The following is an 18,355-nucleotide window of genomic DNA, read 5'->3' as shown; positions in this document are numbered from 1 at the left end:
GTCCATAAAAAACATTCAGGCCTCAGATAATTTAGGACTTCATAGATAAAAAACAAAACAACTCAAAATGGGCTTGAATTCTGAGGAACAGCAGCTGAACAAATGGGCGTTAAATGAGCAGTTGTAGATCATGGTGTATTTGCTTCCTGATTCCAAATGCTGGTTTCTGCAACTGCAATGAAGTGGATAGATTCTGTTTGGAAGCCCAAGAGACACAGGCAAGTGCTAGAAGCAGCTTCATACTGCAGTCCTGTGAACACTTATCAGGGACTAAGCCCCATTGAACATAGTGGTTTTTCCTTCTGTTTAACTGTGTAAACAGGATTGCACTGCCAGGGGCTTGCTCTGCATTCTTCATGAAAGAAGAAAAAGCTCTACTCACTCTAGCTGAGTGAGATTCAAAGTGAGGTGCCAAAGGGTTCCGGATTGGGCCCTTGGTTTTCCTAACTGCATTGTTTAGCTTTGGGATCCCCTTCCGCTCCTTATTGTGAAATCCCTTCCAAGATGGTTAAATTTGCAAGTAGCAGACTAGAACAGGAGGTTTATGTAAACAAATTATGTGGACCTTAAATGAACTTCCTCCTGAGGTTTGAATTACCATTATCTCCTTTTTGGGGAAATTTTGATTTGTGCCACTAATTTGTGAGTCCAATTTTTGTATATTTTCATTTTAAGACCATTGCTATGACTTTTTTTTGGTTAAACATACTTGCTGTTGACTGATAATTCCCCTCCTTCCCTTGTTCCAAGTAAACTTTTTTCCATGCCATTAAACAATAAACCTGTTGTCTTAACTACTTCCTTTAGCTCACTGAATACCTCCCTGAAGTCCCCTTTTCTGATTTGTTGTTGCCTTCAGCAGCATTGGGAAAACCCCACTCTCCGTTGAGTGAATGTGTCTGAACGAGCCTCTCTACAGTTCTTTCCAAAATATGTATCTCTCAATTGTTCTTCCATTCTGTGTATTTTCTTGCGGGGAAGCAAAAAAATAAAATAAAAAATCTTACAAATCCTTCAAGACCCAGCAGGAACAGTCTTCCCTTCTAGAGACAGAAGCAGTTTGGCATGCCTTGAAGTAAATGGGAGACATTTAGTCCTTCAATGCATCAAGCTTGATCAATTCAACCCCTTACATCAAACAATTCCAAGGGATTTTCCACTAAAGAAGCTCTGAACATTTTACAGTCAACAGCCCATACGCCGCCTCTGAATTTTTCTCAGCATCTTAAGAGTGGCATCTAGTGGCAGAACGCCCTCATATCCCTAACTGCCATTGTGAAGCAACCTTAGCCGCAGATGTATGCAAGCACATTTCAGAACAGGAGCCATGTTAGTCTATAAGGGCAAAACGCACTGTAGCACTTTAGAAGCAAATTTATTAGGAATCTGCAATTCATTCAGTGTTTATGAAATACCTTCTTTTTGTTCATTTCTAGAGGGTGTGTGCATACAGCACCAAAGACAAGAAAGCCTAAAACGTGAGGAGGCCTCCAAATGGTACTGAGGAGAACAATAAATACATTTAATAAAATATTAAGCTGGCCAGTGCACCTCAGTGAAGATCTTCCTTTCAAGATGCTAAAATGCAAGTCATATAATAAATTAAAAAATAGATCTCCTAATGCAGAATTATATTGTTATATACATAGTCACTAATTATAATTAAACACTCCATATTAAAAAGGCCTATTGTGTATAATGAAATAGATTTTAAAACCATTACCTTAAGCAATCAATACAAATGATGGCTCTATTACAGCTAAGGTGCTTCTTTTTCCACTACAGAACTTAAATGCTCAATCCTTTCTCATAACTAAAGCACTAATGTTGTCATTATAAATCCTTTCATAAGCATAAATTCCTGAAAAAACTTAAATAATCACTAGCAAGTCTAATCTATTGTTATGAGTTCTGGGTGCAAGACACCCTAAGTTCTGAGTCAAGCTAGTGTTAGAATTTAATTAAGGCTTGTGTGTTAAAACTGTGCCAGACTCCCACATATTAAAATCTAATCAAGTCATTTGTGTATTATGCTGCATCAGACACCTCTTTAATCCTAGGAAACCGGCAAGTGTCAAAAGCTAAATTAGTCAGGCTAATTAAGACAATACAGAGCATCAAGGGCAAAACTCATTTGCAAATGAGTGGGCTCCATCCTTCAACTGAGAGATAGGAGTCAGCTACATTAGGAAAAACAAACAAACCTGTGTTTTTAATGCGTTCTAAACATACACCACCACATGGCAATGGAGAGCAAAATAAAATTTCTAAGCAATTTTCCATAGTGTTTTTTCCCCTTTCGTTATAACAATTTAATTTCTAACTTATTTATAGCAGGTTTTTCCTGTGTGTAGGTCCACCCTTAGCTTAAAAGACAATGCTGTGTTTTAGGTTAGAGAGTTTAGGACTGTAGTTAGGAGTTATGCAACAGAGTTTGTAAGCAGTCAGAGAGCAACTTTTGAGAGCAATGTTTAAGTCTGTTTAAGTCCAAGGCTGCTGTGGCTATGGGAGAAGCCAGGACCTCTTGGGGTGTTAATGCTGGGTTCTCTTCCATTGTAAGCTCAGGTTGTATATATGTGTAAATAAACATATATTTTCCAAAAGCAAACACAGGGCCTGGGAAAAGCGTTCCTTGAACCCCTAGAATTTTGTACCGCTCAGATTGAGGTGGCATGCAACACTATTGATATTCTTGAGCCATTTCCAGACCGTTGGTATTTTGCAGAGAAGCTTTGATTGCTTACTGGCAAATACAGATCACATAATTCAAGTAAATTTGGCACTCATATATATGTATATATAAAAAGAAGAAAAAAGCTCCAGACTTTTTGCACTAAGGAAAGTGCTGGGGAAATGCACTGGCAAATGTGGGTAACAGTTATTTGGTGTGGCATCATATAACCTCTCCACAAATATACCAAATTCTAAAAAAAACGATTGTTGTTTTCTTTTTATTGCTGTTCTTTATTGTGTTTCTTCCCCACTTGTCAACAGAAGGCCCCAGGGGGCAGGTTACAGCATATAAAAGCACAATTAAAACAGTAAAATAACAGCAGCAAACCTGCTAAAAACCAAGGTGTGAATATACAGTACGTACAACTTGTTGGAACACCAGAAAAAATCTTACCCTATTCTGATTACTGCTGCACCAGATGTAGCAATATCAGCATGGGATAAAGAGTTACTGTCCCATCAGATAGCAGTTGGTATCTCAATACTACTGTAGCAGAAACTACATTTTTATGAGGGGTTTCCCAAACAACATTGTCCCTTGGAAAACGTGTGGGTGGTTATTTATTATATATTTACTACAACTACAGATCACCTTTCTGCCAAGGCACATAAGGCAGCTTCCAATTTTCAAACGAAAACAAAGATGGTATGAGATGTAGAGAGATAAGAGTCTTCTCAGGCTGACTGATGGTCTATGGGGAACAGAAGGAACCAACTTCCTGGCCCTCTCCTCTGCCTTCCCTCAGGGCACACAGACATTTTTTTTTAAAAAAAGCAACCCTAGGGAAAGTGAGGGAGGGGCAGCCCCAACATTTTTCTCTGGCTGTAGATGGTTCTGTCTGGAGCAGATGATATGCTGAACTGAGCGATAAGTTAAGGCTGCCATCCTTTACTCACTTGCCAGGGAGAAAGTCACACTGAACTTAGTGGGACTTACTAATGAGTAGACAAATGCTGTAAAGCTGATCGTTGAATGGCTAGGCCTTCAGATGTTTTGGACTACAACTATCATCGGCTCCAGCTAGCATGGACAATAGTCAGGGATGATGGGAGTTGTAGTCCAAAAAACATCTGGAGGGTGCCATGTTGGCTATCCCTGGCCTACATTATGAAGCCAAATAACTGTGAATTCATCGCTCACAGACTTAACACACAACTTCCCCCTCTTTTGTTTTCCAAATACAGTGGTACCTCGGGTTAAGTACTTAATTCGTTCCGCAGGTCCGTTCTTAACCTGAAACATCTTAACCTGAGGTACCACTTTAGCTAATGAGGCCTACTGCTGCCGCGGTGCGATTTCTGTTCTCATCCTGAAGCAAAGTTCTTAACCCGAGGTACTATTTCTGGGTTAGCGGAGTCTGTAACCTGAAGCGCATGTAACCCGAGGTACCGCTGTAGTCCATTCTGTAAAGACTCTAAAACCTTGCTTCCCAATTTTGGTAAGAATTCAACAACCACCATAAATCGAATGCAAGATTATCTAAGGCACATAGATTTACACAAGTTTTAGTATTGCTACTGCTGGCTGAGGAAGTGTCTGCCAGGTTGCGTGCAGACTGAAACCACCTCCTGGCATGGAATGATCTAAGGAGAGTAGCTTTCAAGAGACAGGCCAAGTGGAGGGATTTCCCATGCAGCTGCCAAGGCTGAACCGAAAAGCAAGCCCTTACTGGAACAGATCGTCTGTTACCTTCAGGTACATATCTGAGGTGGGATAGCCCCCTCATCTTCTCCAAGAGCATCTCTAGAGCCATAGTGCCTCCTGTGTGGAACATGTCTATGACCCCCTCTTCTGCTACCATGGGGTCATAATTGAGAGCAAGCTGCCTGAAAGGCGGCTCTCTGCCAGCATGCCAGTAAATGCTGGCATTTGCAGACAATCCTTTGGGGTTGTATTCTGATGAGTGAGCAATTTCCAACAGCAATGGTGCTCCTCTTTTGGCTAAGGATTGATGAAGAAAAGGATGACGAAAGAAACGATTCCCACTACTACGCCTAATATAGCAACAGTAAGAGCAGCCTCTTCATAAATTGCATTAGAAGATACATTTACTCGAGAGACTGAAAGCGTAAGCTGATTTACTCTGTTCTTTGGAAGTGTACTAACTCTTGCCATCAATATACCGATTGTATCCGTGAAGCAGGATATAAGCTTCACATACTTAACATTTCCTCCTCAGCGTTGCCAAATCTGGAACAACATGCTCTTCTCTTATTTCCAGCACCCTATTAAAACTCCCCATTGCTTTTTGCTGGAAATATGGGTGTTGGGGAATCCTAAAATTTATATGTAGAGATACACACACATCCAGGTAATCAGCAAGAGGTTTAGAGTAATCTTTTGAGACTAATATTAAAATTGGTTGCCAGGCTCAGACTCCCTGCACTTTTCTGAAGCAAAGGATTCCTGGGCCAGCTGGCAGCTCACATAAATGCTACTTGTTATGATCTAATGGTTTTGCTTCTGCAAATGTTACAGGATTTGGAAACCCCAAAATGCAGTAATATAAACAGGAGTTTTGGTGCCTTTTATTCTTAGAGGAGTTTGGGGGTGCTTTTTCAGGGCAGCTGGTTGTGGTGGCAAAGAATAGAAACCTCAAGCTACCTAACAGGCTAGAAACCAAGAGCTGACAAGGGTCTCAGAAAATGGTTAGCAAAAATCCTTTTATGGCAGGGGTGGGTGGGGAGGGGACTTGGCGCTTCTGTTTTGATTGGTTGAAGGTTGAAAGGCACAAGGGTTTTCTATATATGTTTGCTAGAGAATCAGAGCTGTTTCCATTTATCCATGGACATCTGCAGCTACATCGAAACACAGAAGACTGGTAGTGAGCCCCAGATGCTACTTCATCTATAAAGATACTACTTTATCTGCAAGTATCATCCCCAAAAGACACAGAACATATTATGGCTTCAGGCATGATAGTATGGATCCAAACAAATATCACTATGCATAGGTTCTTCTTAAAACGTTCTCCTTGGTTAGCATACTGTTTTAAAAATGGCCTGTGCCATTACTGCATTTCCCCAGCTAGCAGTTTGAGGGGTACATTGCTCTCTGGCTTATGGGATTCCACATACGCACTTGGTTGGTCACTGTGAGAACAGGATACTGGACTTAGGTCTTTGGTCTGATCATGCAGGACTCTTGTGTTAAGTGAAAAACTGTTGAGATATTTGTTTTGGAGACCTGGGAAGAGCCAACTAATGGAAATATCTGTGGCAGAGTAAATAAAGCAATTCCTTTCATTTGACCAAACAGTGAAAACGAATGCCAGATACATGAGATCTTAAAAAGTTACCTATAACTTTATTCAAATGCAGGTGTGCAAAGCAAGTGAAAAATGTAAACACAAGTGTTCCCATAGTGGTAAGTTAACTTGTTATCTGAGTGTGCTTCAAGTGAAGTAGTTAGAAACTGGAAGCTTAACTAGATAGACCCATTGTCTGATCATCACTGATGCTCAGAATTAAACAGGAGCTATGTTATTTGGAATACAAACTTTATGGCAGTATTTAATCAAGTTATGCCTCCTACCATAAAACAAATGCCTCAAACCCTAGAACTAGAGAGATAAAAATTTTGTTTTGGAAATAAAACATATTTCAAGACCATCTTTCTTAAGCTCTGCTAAACAAAACTTGGGACCCTTGCAGGATGTACCTACCCATAGCCCAATAATGACTTAATTAAAGAAAAGGTATTAGAGATGTTGAACTTTCATTTCTAAACAATCTACGTATAATGCCAAAACCACTTTTTTAAAAACCACAAAGGTATTTCTTAGAAGAAAACTTTATTGATCATCTTGATAACAACATAACTTTATGACCGAGGTCTCTCCTTTTTGCCTTTGTACAAGGCTAACAGAGAAACATTTGCTACTTTGACGACCTTGAAACGAACTCCTGGAATGTCACCAACAGCGTGACCTTTCCGACCAAAGCCAGCAACCAGGACTTCATCGTTCTCCTGGAATTAAAACAAAACAAATCAATTATTTTCTCGCTGCAAATAAGGAGTTTGCAAATCTCAAACATTATAGCCAACCAAATTCTCCACCCTGTTCACTGGCAAAGCCTGCAGCCCTATTAGCAAGATCTACCCTGGATAGGGGTATCTCTTTTCCTGAACTGCTGAGATGCATTTATCACCATTCTTAAGAAAAGTGTGGATTCTTAGAAACCAAGTTCAAGTGCGAAATATTATCCTACAGTCACCACCATAAAATTAAATTACAAAGCTTTAAATCACAATAATATTGCAATATCGTCCCTGTTTCTACTACACAGAGCAGCAATACATACTAGTAAAAACTGGGTGGAGTATTTTTTTGCATATTGTTTTATTAGGGTGTTTTTTTTTGATAAATTACCTCAATGAAGTTCAAACAACCATCGTTAGGAACAAATGCTGTTATTTTTTTGCCATTCTTGATCAGCTGGACTCGGACACACTTCCTGATGGCAGAATTTGGCTGCTTAGCCTCCACGCCACTAACACAGAAAAAGGAAGAAATAGACACTGTATATTTAGTACAACTGTCTCACCTAGTACAGTAAAAACACTACATTCATCAGAACTTTGACTCTAAGCAGATATATTTCACAAAAGTCCCTCAAACTAAATAGAGCCATTGAAAGTATCAATTGTTTTTGTATGAACAGCTTGAATTCACTGTGTTTAGATGAGAACAAGATATTAATAGGATTGTGCTGTTAATCTTTCAATAAAAGGTAAAGGACCCTTGACAGTTAAGTCCAGTCACAGACGACTCTGGGGTTGCGGTGCTCATCTTGCTTTACAGGCCAAGGGAGCCGGCGTTTGTCCGCAGACAGTTTTTCTGGGTCATGTGGCCAGCATGACTAAGCTGCTTCTGGTGCAACGGAACACCGAAACCACAGCAGCGAACGGAAATGCCATTTACCTTCCCGCCAGAGCGGCACCTATTTATCTACTTGCACTTTGATATGCTTTCGAACTGCTAGGTTGGCAGGAGCTGGGACTGAGCAACGGGAGCTAACCCCGTCGTGGGGATTCGAACCACTGACCTTCTGATCAGCAAGCCCAAGAGGCTCAGTAGTTTAGACCACAGCACTACCCGCGTCAGTAGATGACCCAAACTGTCAACTCTACTTCAAGCTTTGTAAGTTTTATATCTTACTTTTTTCCTTAAGAGTTAAAATACCTAAATGGAATATGTATGAAATGAAAAGACTAACTAAACAGTCGAGTATTTGTTATTTGTAGAAACACCTACTACTGACAAATCAGTTAATCCCTGGACTGGCTCAAGCTTGAAATTTATTAAGGGTCAGAATAAATTAAATCACTAATTTCCAGATGCAAGAAATAGGCAAATGTTGACAGTGCTCCCCTGTCTTGTGTATCAATTTAGATTGTATTTATGCCACCAGTACTGCTCTGCAGTATGAAATTCTTTACAGGAAATCTGGCGGATGCAAATGAACACACTATACATGTTTTTGATGAAACTCACACTTTTTCCAGGACAATTCCTTTGGCATGGGAAGCTCCCCCAAAAGGGTTGGCTTTCAAAGCAGTGCCCAGATGGGCCTTCTTGTATTGTTTGTCATGCCACTTCTGATCACGTCGGTGACTGCGCAACTTCCTGGCAGTACGAAGTCCGCGACACTTGCCTAGAAAACAGTACATTAGAGGTTACTGAAGACATGTGCCTAAGTTCATACAACTACCAACCACCATGTACTTCAATTCACTCTAGTACCCCCTATCTGCAGTGTGACAGAATTCACAATACCCATTTTTTGTCTTTAGATTTGGAACCACACTGTAAACTTATGGAACACTTTCTAATACCAAATCTTTTTTTTCTTGCACAATCGTTTTTAAAGCCTTCATGGTAGCCAATAAAACCTGGAAATAGGGTGGTCTGTGATTTACACCTTATATACCACATACTTATGGATGGATATTTCTCCTGGTCAATGAGAATAGTTCACATTACTGCATAGTGACCCTCAAAACCCTATATGCATGTGTAGTGATCCTTAGTACTTTTGGAGTTCCATCCTGACTTCCTTCTGCAATATATACTGGCCCTAAGTATTCAAAATTCAAAGAAGAAAATAACTCCAAACAACTTTAGAACCAAATATCTGCATGTAAACCACACACAACATTTCTAGATTCATTCTGATCACAACATGAGTTTTTGAACTACAGGACCTGGAACTTGGTGCCCATCTTGCAAACTATCTATAGTTAGCTGAGCTGCAAACCTCAGCTCCCCAATAGTTCATCCAGGATACTCCATGCAGTAACACATGTAATCCTGGTGGAAGTTTATATGGCATTTCGCAGATATGTCTGCTGCACACCTCTTCCATTCAAATAATAATTCGCAGGCATGACAGTTTAACGATTGGCATTTCCCCTGCAAAGAAATATTTCCTATTCTTTTATTTTTATACTTTGATTCATACAGCCATGCACTTCAAGGGGGGGCTGATCCCTCAAGCCTTAAATTATTCCACTGCCTTATTCCTTACAGTGGACAACTAGAGTTCACTGAGTTGAAGCATTCCCCAGCCTTCCTCCTAGCCGCTGACTGACCTTTCTACGCGCACTTTTTAATTAGCAGGCAACGCCGCATCTTGCGGCATCAAGTCCCACCAGTCATCACTAGCCGCGTGCGCGACTTCCGAGGCCTGCGCCGGCCGGAGGCGGCCGTGCGCCTAACATCTCAAAGGATCGGGCGGCGACAGCTCTAGAAAGGGCTGAAGGGGGAGGGGCACCATTCCCCCTGCATATCAGGGGCCCGCGGGGTCTCCTCTCTCTCCCCGCCGCTCCCACTGGGATAACGTGGCGCCCCCGACTCGGAGCCACTCACCCATCGTGCCGTCCGACGATCCCGAGGAGGAAAGAGAAAGGCCCACAATCCACCGCGGCAAAGAGACCCCGCTCCGAGGACCTCGGGAACGGGCTGCCTAAGCCGGTGCCTAACCGGGGAGGGAAAAGTTTGAGCGGGTTGGCAAAAGATGGCGGCTGCCGCGCGATGCGTTGTGGGAGTCGTAGTTCTCAGGCTGCGCCCTCTCTGCCGCCCCCTCCCCTCAGATATTAAAAGGAAAAGACCACACACACCGTTCTTTTCTGTGCTTGCTTATACGTAATAGTGTGTGTGTGTATATTACACGACTTTGCAGCCGGTGTTCTGGTCGCGACTTCCGCCATTCCTTCACGCCTTTATTTCTCGCGCGTGGTACCGTGCGGCCTCTTCCACCACGGAGAAGCTACGGCTAGAGCGCCTCTTAGGCCATCCAATATGGCGGCTTTTATTTAAAGCCGGAAGTTCACTCTCACCCCCCCCCCCCCACAACCGGCGCTTTTCTAATTTATTAGTAAAGCTTCAAGTTATTTCTTGACACGCATACACACACCCTTCAGCTTTCGGCACCCGCTCGGCGCTTCGTTTTCACAGCCACCTCTTTCACCTCAGTGAGGCGTTTCGGAAGGAAGGGAGACAGGCGCGAAAGTAGACGCCCCGCGTGAGGTCCTCGGCGAGAAGCTGTCGCGGTGGGTTGTGGGTCATCCTCGCTCTCTCCCTCTCTCAGGCTCCTTCGGACGAACCGGCAGCAGCTGCAGCAGGAGGAAGATGGGTGAGCGGAGCGGGGCGTTTTGGATTTGGGAACGCGCGAGTTGCCCCTTCCCTGGGCTGCCTTGTGAAGAGGTTCTCAGTAACGTGGTCGAGCTGGCTTGGGACCAGAAATGGCATGGCAAACACGTGTTTTCCGTGCAGACGTGACGTTTCAGTTTGCGGGCTGCTCTTTTTTATTGGGGGGGGGGGGGAGAGAAAAAAATCGTTATGGCAGGGGTATGTTTCTCCAAGTTATCTACTTTGATACTTTTTACACCTCAGGTTAAAGCTCCCGCGCCTCCCCGCCCCCAATGTTCCTAGGCTGTTTAACTTTTCAAACTTCGTAGTACCATTCTATGCATTTTCTGCTGCCCACTATTCTATTATTGAATTTACTTTATTATTATTATTACTATTTTACTGGAAATATTGATGCACATCCTCGCTTGTAGGGATCCAGCAGAAATTCTTAGGTGGAGGAAGGGTGATGGCATATTTTGCTGATGACCCTGCAGCTCCTCCATCCCACTGCTGCAGCTTTTGTGGGGGCTGCAGCAAAAAGGAGGGTTTGGCGCAAATCACTCGCACCTCCCACTTCCTCCAAGCATGTAGGGAACACTGCTGGTTTCTGGTCTGAATACAAACGACTGAAGGATATTTTTGCAATAAAATAGCATATATTTAAGCTCAAGCATCAGAAGCTACAGTAGTGCTGGTTTAAATGAAGTCCTTTAAAGACAAGCTTAGGGACGTTGTCATTACTTGGTGCCTAAAGATGAAAGGCTTTCTCAATTTGTTTTGTCCTTTCAGGCAAGTGCCGTGGGCTTCGGACAGCCAGGAAGCTGCGCAGTCATCGCCGAGACCAGAAATGGCATGACAAACAATACAAGAAGGCACATCTGGGTACTGCTTTGAAAGCCAACCCTTTTGGGGGAGCTTCCCATGCCAAAGGAATTGTCTTGGAAAAAGTGTGAGTGAAGCTTCTTAGTGGGACTAATGAGAGAGAAACTTTGAATGGTTTGTTTGTTTGTTTGCTTGTTTTGTCCTAGCACCAGAGAGGATATTGAAACATTGCTGTAGCATATAGTAAAACATTTGTGTATTACACCAGTTGTTCTAAATCTGTACAGACTTGGGCATATCTAAGATCATTTATAACAGTGGACTTAGGAGACTATCAGTACTGTTTTGTGGAGGGAAATGTAAACATTCAGGTCAGAAGTTCATGAAATTCAGGAAAGTATAGATTGAGAATCCTTAAGTTATTTAACCATGCTCATTCACACACACAAAAAGCTTTGTTGATAACACATATATCATAGCATTGGTTTATTCTAAAACTGCAGGATAAAATTTCTGTGTAAATGTTTTACAGTTAAAAGTCCTAAAGGATTCACTTTCTTGAGAGTTTTTTTAAATTCTTGTCACTCTGTTCTTATTACTAAAGGTAGAAAATATTGGGTAACTTTTCCCCTTTAAAATTTGTGATTAGCATATGGGGTGATCGTCAGCTATGTTTTACCGTATTTTTCGCACGATTGGACGCACCGGACCATAGGACGCACCTAGTTTTTTGGGGGGGAAATAAAGGAAAAAATTTTCCCCTTTATTTCCCCCCCAAAAGCAGGTCAGGGAAACCGAACCAGGTCGAGGAACAGCGGGATAGTGGCGCTGCGCCTCCCTGCTGTCCCCCAAGCTTGTGGGGCTGGCCGATGTCTGTCTGGCGGGCGGGGAGCTCTGCTTCAGGGCGCCCCACCCGCCAGGCAGCAGGCTGCTATCCGCAGCGTGGGGAGCCCTGTGGGGAACTCCTGCAAGCCTCCCCACTCTGCGGATGTCTGCCTGGCGCGAGGGGCGCTCTGCTTCAGGGCGCCCCACCCGCCAGGCAGCAGGCTGCTATCCGCAGCGTGGGGAGCCTTGTCGGGAACTCCTGCAAGGTTCCCCACTCTGCGGATGTATGCCTGGCGCGAGGGGCGCTCTGCTTCAGGGCGCCCCACCCGCCAGGCAGCAGGCTGCTATCCGCAGCGTGGGGAGCCTTGTCGGGAACTCCTGCAAGCCTCCCCACTCTGCGGATGTCTGCCTGGCGCGAGGGGCGCTCTGCTTCAGGGCGCCCCACCCGCCAGGCAGCAGGCTGCTATCCGCAGCGTGGGGAGCCTTGTCGGGAACTCCTGCAAGGCTCCCCACTCTGCGGATGTATGCCTGGCGCGAGGGGCGCTCTGCTTCAGGGCGCCCCACCCGCCAGGCAGCAGGCTGCTATCCGCAGCGTGGGGAGCCTTGTCGGGAACTCCTGCAAGCCTCCCCACTCTGCGGATGTCTGCCTGGCGCGAGGGGCGCTCTGCTTCAGGGCGCCCCACCCGCCAGGCAGCAGGCTGCTATCCGCAGCGTGGGGAGCCTTGTCGGGAACTCCTGCAAGCCTCCCCACTCTGCGGATGTCTGCCTGGCGCGAGGGGCGCTCTGCTTCAGGGCGCCCCACCCGCCAGGCAGCAGGCTGCTATCCGCAGCGTGGGGAGCCTTGTCGGGAACTCCTGCAAGGCTCCCCACTCTGCGGATGTATGCCTGGCGCGAGGGGCGCTCTGCTTCAGGGCGCCCCACCCGCCAGGCAGCAGGCTGCTATCCGCAGCGTGGGGAGCCCTGTGGGGAACTCCTGCAAGGTTCCCCACTCTGCGGATGTCTGCCTGGCGCGAGGGGCGCTCTGCTTCAGGGCGCCCCACCCGCCAGGCAGCAGGCTGCTATCCGCAGCGTGGGGAGCCTTGTCGGGAACTCCTGCAAGCCTCCCCACTCTGCGGATGTCTGCCTGGCGCGAGGGGTGCTCTGCTTCAGGGCGCCCCACCCGCCAGGCAGCAGGCTGCTATCCGCAGCGTGGGGAGCCTTGTCGGGAACTCCTGCAAGCCTCCCCACTCTGCGGATGTATGCCTGGGGCGAGGGGCGCTCTGCTTCAGGGCGCCCCACCCGCCAGGCAGCAGGCTGCTATCCGCAGCGTGGGGAGCCTTGTCGGGAACTCCTGCAAGGCTCCCCACTCTGCGGATGTATGCCTGGCGCGAGGGGCGCTCTGCTTCAGGGCGCCCCACCCGCCAGGCAGCAGGCTGCTATCCGCAGCGTGGGGAGCCTTGTCGGGAACTCCTGCAAGCCTCCCCACTCTGCGGATGTCTGCCTGGCGCGAGGGGCGCTCTGCTTCAGGGCGCCCCACCCGCCAGGCAGCAGGCTGCTATCCGCAGCGTGGGGAGCCCTGTGGGGAATTCCTGCAAGGCTCCCCATGCTGCGGATGTGTTCCCGAAGCGCCTGGAGCTCTGCTTTCAGGGCGCCTGGCGCTCCGGGAAGCAGGCTGAGCGGAGCGCTAATCCCGAAGCCCCAAGCTTCGGGATTAGCGCGGCGCTTCGCTAGCCCTGGGAGAGCCACGCAACGTCGCGGGGCTCTCCCAGGGCTAGCGAGACCTTGCCGGCACCCAGAAGCTTGGGGCGCGCTGAGCTCCACGCGCCCCAAGCTTCGGGATTAGCGCGGCGCTTCGCTAGCCCTGGGAGAGCCACGCAACGTCGCGGGGCTCTCCCAGGGCTAGCGAGACCTTGCCGGCACCCAGAAGCTTGGGGCGCGCTGAGCTCCACGCGCCCCAAGCTTCGGGATTAGCGCGGCGCTTCGCTAGCCCTGGGAGAGCCACGCAACGTCGCGGGGCTCTCCCAGGGCTAGCGAGACCTTGCCGGCACCCAGAAGCTTGGGGCGCGCTGTGCTCCGCACGCCCCAAGCTTCTGGATTAGCGCAGCGGTCCGCTAGCCGTGGGAGAGCTGGGTCTCCCACGGCTAGCGGATAGCTTCCTGAAGCCTGGAGAGCGAGAGGGGTCGGTGCGCACCGACCCCTCTCACTCTCCAGGCTTCAGCGAAAGCCTGCATTCGCTCCATAGGACGCACACACATTTTCCCTTGCTTTTTGGGAGGGAAAAAGTGCGTCCTATGGTGCGAAAAATACGGTACTCACAGCAGACCCAATAAAATGAATGAACATGGTTAAGTAAGGTCCATTAATTTTAGTAGGTCTATTGTTGAGTAAAACTTAGTTGAACAAAACCCACTGTCTACAAAATTATGTTCCACTTCCATTATGTTTTTAAATTAGTTTAAGTAGTCTAGGATCAGTTACTGTTATGTCTTCTGACTGCCAGCAGAATCCTATAAATGTTTAAGTAAAAAATTACTAAATTTGAATTAAATATAACTAGCAACGGAACTTAGAAATTTATTGCTCAAATCATTTATGTTGTCCACTTCATGTTTCAGTGGTGTTGAAGCTAAGCAGCCAAATTCTGCCATCAGGAAGTGTGTCCGAGTTCAGCTCATCAAGAATGGAAAGAAAATAACAGCCTTTGTTCCTAATGATGGTTGTCTGAACTTCATTGAGGTAATCATATTCCAGAAACCGTTATTTGTTGTATTTATTTATTTATTTATTTATTTTCTTGTATAAATAAACCCAGTTTTCATCATATTAATCAAGGGTAGGTTACAACAAATTCCTGAGCCAAACAGGCCAGTACCAACATAAAATAGCACAAAACATTTTAGAAATATAAAGCTAAAGGACCCCTGGACAGTTAAGTCCAGTCAAAGGTTACTATGGGGTGTGGTACTCATCTCGCTTCAGGCTGAGGAAGCCGGCATTTGTCCTCAGACAGCTTTCCGGGTCATGTGGCCAGCATGACTAAACTTCTTCTCGTGCAATGGGACACTGTGCCGAGTGTCAGCGCGCACAGAAACTCCATTTACTTTCTTGCCACAGTGGTACCTATTTATCTACTCTGACTGGTATGCTTTTGAACTACTTGGTTGGCAGGAGCTGGGACAAAGCAAAGGGAACTCATCCCAACACTCAGATTTGAACTTCCAACTTTATGATTGGCAAGGCCAAGAGGCTCAGTGGTTTAGACCACAGCGCCACCGCTTCCTGTTTTAGAAATATACACAGCTCTAGAAATAGTTCTTTATACAGCAAATGGTACAATCACAGCAACTAGCCACAGTACCTACCCCTTTAAAAGTTTGAGCAAAGTGGTGCTATTGGTGAAAATAATACGCAGTTCAACTGAGAAAAAGAATGAATTAATTGAACCAAACTACTTTATTATAGCTGCTTGTAGTTATAGAGGCTTTAAAAAATGTATGCATGTGTATTTGTTGTGAACAAACACTTCTTGCTTTCTCATTTTATCTGTAGGAGAACGATGAAGTCCTGGTTGCTGGGTTTGGTCGGAAAGGGCATGCTGTTGGTGACATTCCAGGAGTTCGTTTCAAGGTCGTCAAAGTAGCAAATGTTTCTCTGTTAGCATTGTACAAAGGCAAGAAAGAGAGACCAAGATCCTAATATCTGTGATGCTGTATTCAGCTATAATAAAACTTCTCATTTGACAATATGTTTCTGAGGAATCTTTTCATAGTAGTTCAGCTTTTTGTAGCATGGAAGTAATTTCACAACAGAATTCTCTCTTGTACAAGTTGGGTTGTTTTAACTTTTACATGGCTTTTCTGTGCAAATGTGGTTTCTAGTTGGTCTGTATATGATTGTAGCCTCAGTTGCAGAAGAATTTGGTTCCATTCTGAACCACAGAAATGAAAGCAGTGTAAAGGAATGTCTACATATTAGCGGCACTTTAAAATTCATTCATGCAGCAGTGTGTCACTTTCTTTTAAGTATTGACATAACTAAAAGTTAAATGACAATTTTTGCTTGATGCTTATGTTGCTGGGCTTGCTTATTAAAAAAAGGAGAAAACTAGCCTTTTAAGGAAAAATGGATTTTTGGCAGAACACAATAGTCCATATTTGTTTTTAGATAATGGCCTTTTGCTTGGAGTCTTAAAATGACTTACTTTGACATGCTGCCATTGATTGGTTGAAGGCTACAAGGCTTTCTACTCTTAGTAGGAAATAAGCCTATTAAAACCAGTGGGACAGAGTTCTGAGTAAATTGGATAGATTTATGAAATTTCCTTTAAATTATCAATTGAAGCTCGCATAGGAGACTGAAACCAACCTATTTTAATTACTGATATGCTGAGACAATTTAATGCAGGTTTATTTGACTCTTCAGAGGTAAACTGCAATGACAGTAAAGTATTCTGTTCCACATTTATCCTTGGATTCTCAGCAGCATCTTGCTGTGGCCTTTCACATGTATACATATCAAACCAAGATTAATATATTGATGTTCCATTCCTGTCTAATGTCAAGGAGTCGCTGACCTGCCTTGGATGCCAACTGCTGTATATCCCAGCCCAAGGTGCAGCTATACCTGTGCAATGGTAAAGCTGCAGTATCAGAGAGATTAAGCAGACAGAAACTGTGATATACAGTAGGTGTGCTCTGTCCACAATGTCATGTGTTGCATGCATGCAGTGCACTCCAAAACCATTATCAGAACACAAACACAAGATGGATTATAGTACACAGGCCCATGAGCCTAGCAGCACAGATGTTCTGCTCTACATGCTCAAGTGGCTGGTGTCTTAACGACACCATAAACCATAAGATGTTGCCTGGCACATGGCTGCCTGTTTGCACTCTTGAATTATCCTTGTGCCTAAACAGGGGAGCAGGTCTCCCAACCATAATAAACTGAGAAGTTCAAGGGCTACCATGGCCAGAGAAGCATAACATGTTGAAAGTAGACTACACAAAGTGAGAGGACAGAATTGCAACTAGGCAGGATGGAGGATAGGATACAGATTTCATTGCACATTTCAGAGCAGGATTGCACAGAAGCTGTCTTAGAGCACAGGAGCAGAATGCTAGTCTGGCTCAAATGGAACAATTCCCTCTCTAGTATGGGGAAGGGAGATCCTGAACAGGTGTAAGATTTGGACAAGTAGCTAAGTCTGAGTGTGCTATTTAGCTCAAACTTAGGGAATTTTGCTCGGCTTTTTTCTCAACTGTATATAGGTTATGCCTACAAAATGCTGTTGCATAGTAGAATATAACATTTACAAAGCTTTGTTATGGTTGAGAACGTCGTACTTGTTCTGTGCTGTTACCTAAGCTCTTAAGGACCTACGCATTATAACTCAAGAACCAGATGAGAGGGAGTGATCAGAGTGGAAGAGGAACACACAGACCTTTCATTGTGTGTGTGTGTGTGCGCGTGTGTGTGCCAGCTGGGAAAATGGGTGTAACGGGTTTCTATTGCTCCCTATGCCAATCTTTTCATACAATACTTACGTTAGGATGGGTTGTGTCCTGGGTTTTTTAAGTACTGATTTCGATCAAATACTAGTAATATCATTAGACTGCTGCTTTAAGCCCTGCTATCCTCAAAACATCCCCAGATTTACTTAGGCTGTTTTCCATTGTTTAAAATTGTTCAAAAGACTGTTTATGTTTGTTCAGAGACACATTTACTCTATTGGTTCTTGGCTCAGATAGCTTGTGGCCTGGTTTAAATTTTTCTCCACCTGGCAATGGGGGCCAGAGATAATTTTTAAAACAAGGGGAAAGAGCTTGTTCTTGGCATGCCGAAGGTCCCAGTTCCAATCTCTCAGCTTCAGGTAGTACTTGGAAAAACCTGTCTTTCAACAGAACTTACATCTGAGTAGAAATTGTTAGGATTGTGCTGTATGTATCTATGTAAGTCGTAACACCAGGAACTGACCTGACAGTATTTTACGGCTACTTATGGAAACACAAGTGGTCAGAAAACAATATTCTACCAAGAAGGGGGGAATATTGGAGGTGTGATGGCTTTGTAGTGTGTGCCCAAAAACCGATTCAGTAAGTATGTGCGGGTATGAAAATGACAGCCACATTAAAAGGACGTGTACCTGTTTCATCTTCAAGCAGCTGTGATGTGTGAAGGCTATTGCACTTCACAAAGTGTTTAGCGTGAAGGGATCTTCAGTCCTGATGTGTCACCAGCTATCTCTGTTCAGAACTTTTCTCACCTCTGCTTGCCTGAGGAGGTGCTAGTCGCATGTATGAATTATCCATGCTGAAAACCATAAAACCTGGGGCCGTTGCCATTCCCTGGATGTAAAT

At 44.9% G+C, this 18,355-nt stretch overlaps 2 protein-coding genes across 2 annotated transcripts; one reads left to right on the top strand and one right to left on the bottom strand.

Moving 5' to 3' along the window:
• Positions 1–6,510: 6,510 nt before the first annotated feature.
• On the bottom strand, positions 6,511–9,732 carry LOC114606507 (small ribosomal subunit protein uS12). Its single transcript, XM_028748854.2, has 4 exons — positions 9,606–9,732; positions 8,232–8,391; positions 7,107–7,227; positions 6,511–6,703 (listed from the first exon to the last, which is right to left on the bottom strand). The coding sequence occupies exons 1-4, from the start codon at positions 9,607–9,609 to the stop codon at positions 6,557–6,559; spliced, it is 432 nt and encodes a 143-aa protein (XP_028604687.1). The 5' UTR covers positions 9,610–9,732; the 3' UTR covers positions 6,511–6,556.
• A 481-nt stretch (positions 9,733–10,213) lies between these two features.
• LOC114606508 (small ribosomal subunit protein uS12) lies at positions 10,214–15,739 on the top strand. Its single transcript, XM_028748855.2, has 4 exons — positions 10,214–10,371; positions 11,160–11,319; positions 14,612–14,732; positions 15,546–15,739. The coding sequence occupies exons 1-4, from the start codon at positions 10,368–10,370 to the stop codon at positions 15,690–15,692; spliced, it is 432 nt and encodes a 143-aa protein (XP_028604688.1). The 5' UTR covers positions 10,214–10,367; the 3' UTR covers positions 15,693–15,739.
• Positions 15,740–18,355: the final 2,616 nt, after the last annotated feature.

The sequence above is a fragment of the Podarcis muralis genome, chromosome 11 (assembly GCF_964188315.1).
Source record: "Podarcis muralis chromosome 11, rPodMur119.hap1.1, whole genome shotgun sequence".
NCBI classification, from domain to species: domain Eukaryota; kingdom Metazoa; phylum Chordata; class Lepidosauria; order Squamata; family Lacertidae; genus Podarcis; species Podarcis muralis.
Note: the sequence above shows the minus strand (reverse complement) of the source record. Positions and strands in the feature narration are given on the sequence as shown.

What these genes read in the sequence shown, in the direction of transcription:
- LOC114606507 (XM_028748854.2), bottom strand. An exon ending in GGAATTGTCCTGGAAAAAGT is followed by an intron (nt 7,228 to 8,231) that starts GTGAGTTTCATC and finishes TTTCTGTGTTAG; the next exon opens with TGGCGTGGAGGCTAAGCAGC. An exon ending in GTTGTTTGAACTTCATTGAG is followed by an intron (nt 6,704 to 7,106) that starts GTAATTTATCAA and finishes TTTTAATTCCAG; the next exon opens with GAGAACGATGAAGTCCTGGT.
- LOC114606508 (XM_028748855.2), top strand. An exon ending in GGAATTGTCTTGGAAAAAGT is followed by an intron (nt 11,320 to 14,611) that starts GTGAGTGAAGCT and finishes TTCATGTTTCAG; the next exon opens with TGGTGTTGAAGCTAAGCAGC. An exon ending in GTTGTCTGAACTTCATTGAG is followed by an intron (nt 14,733 to 15,545) that starts GTAATCATATTC and finishes TTTTATCTGTAG; the next exon opens with GAGAACGATGAAGTCCTGGT.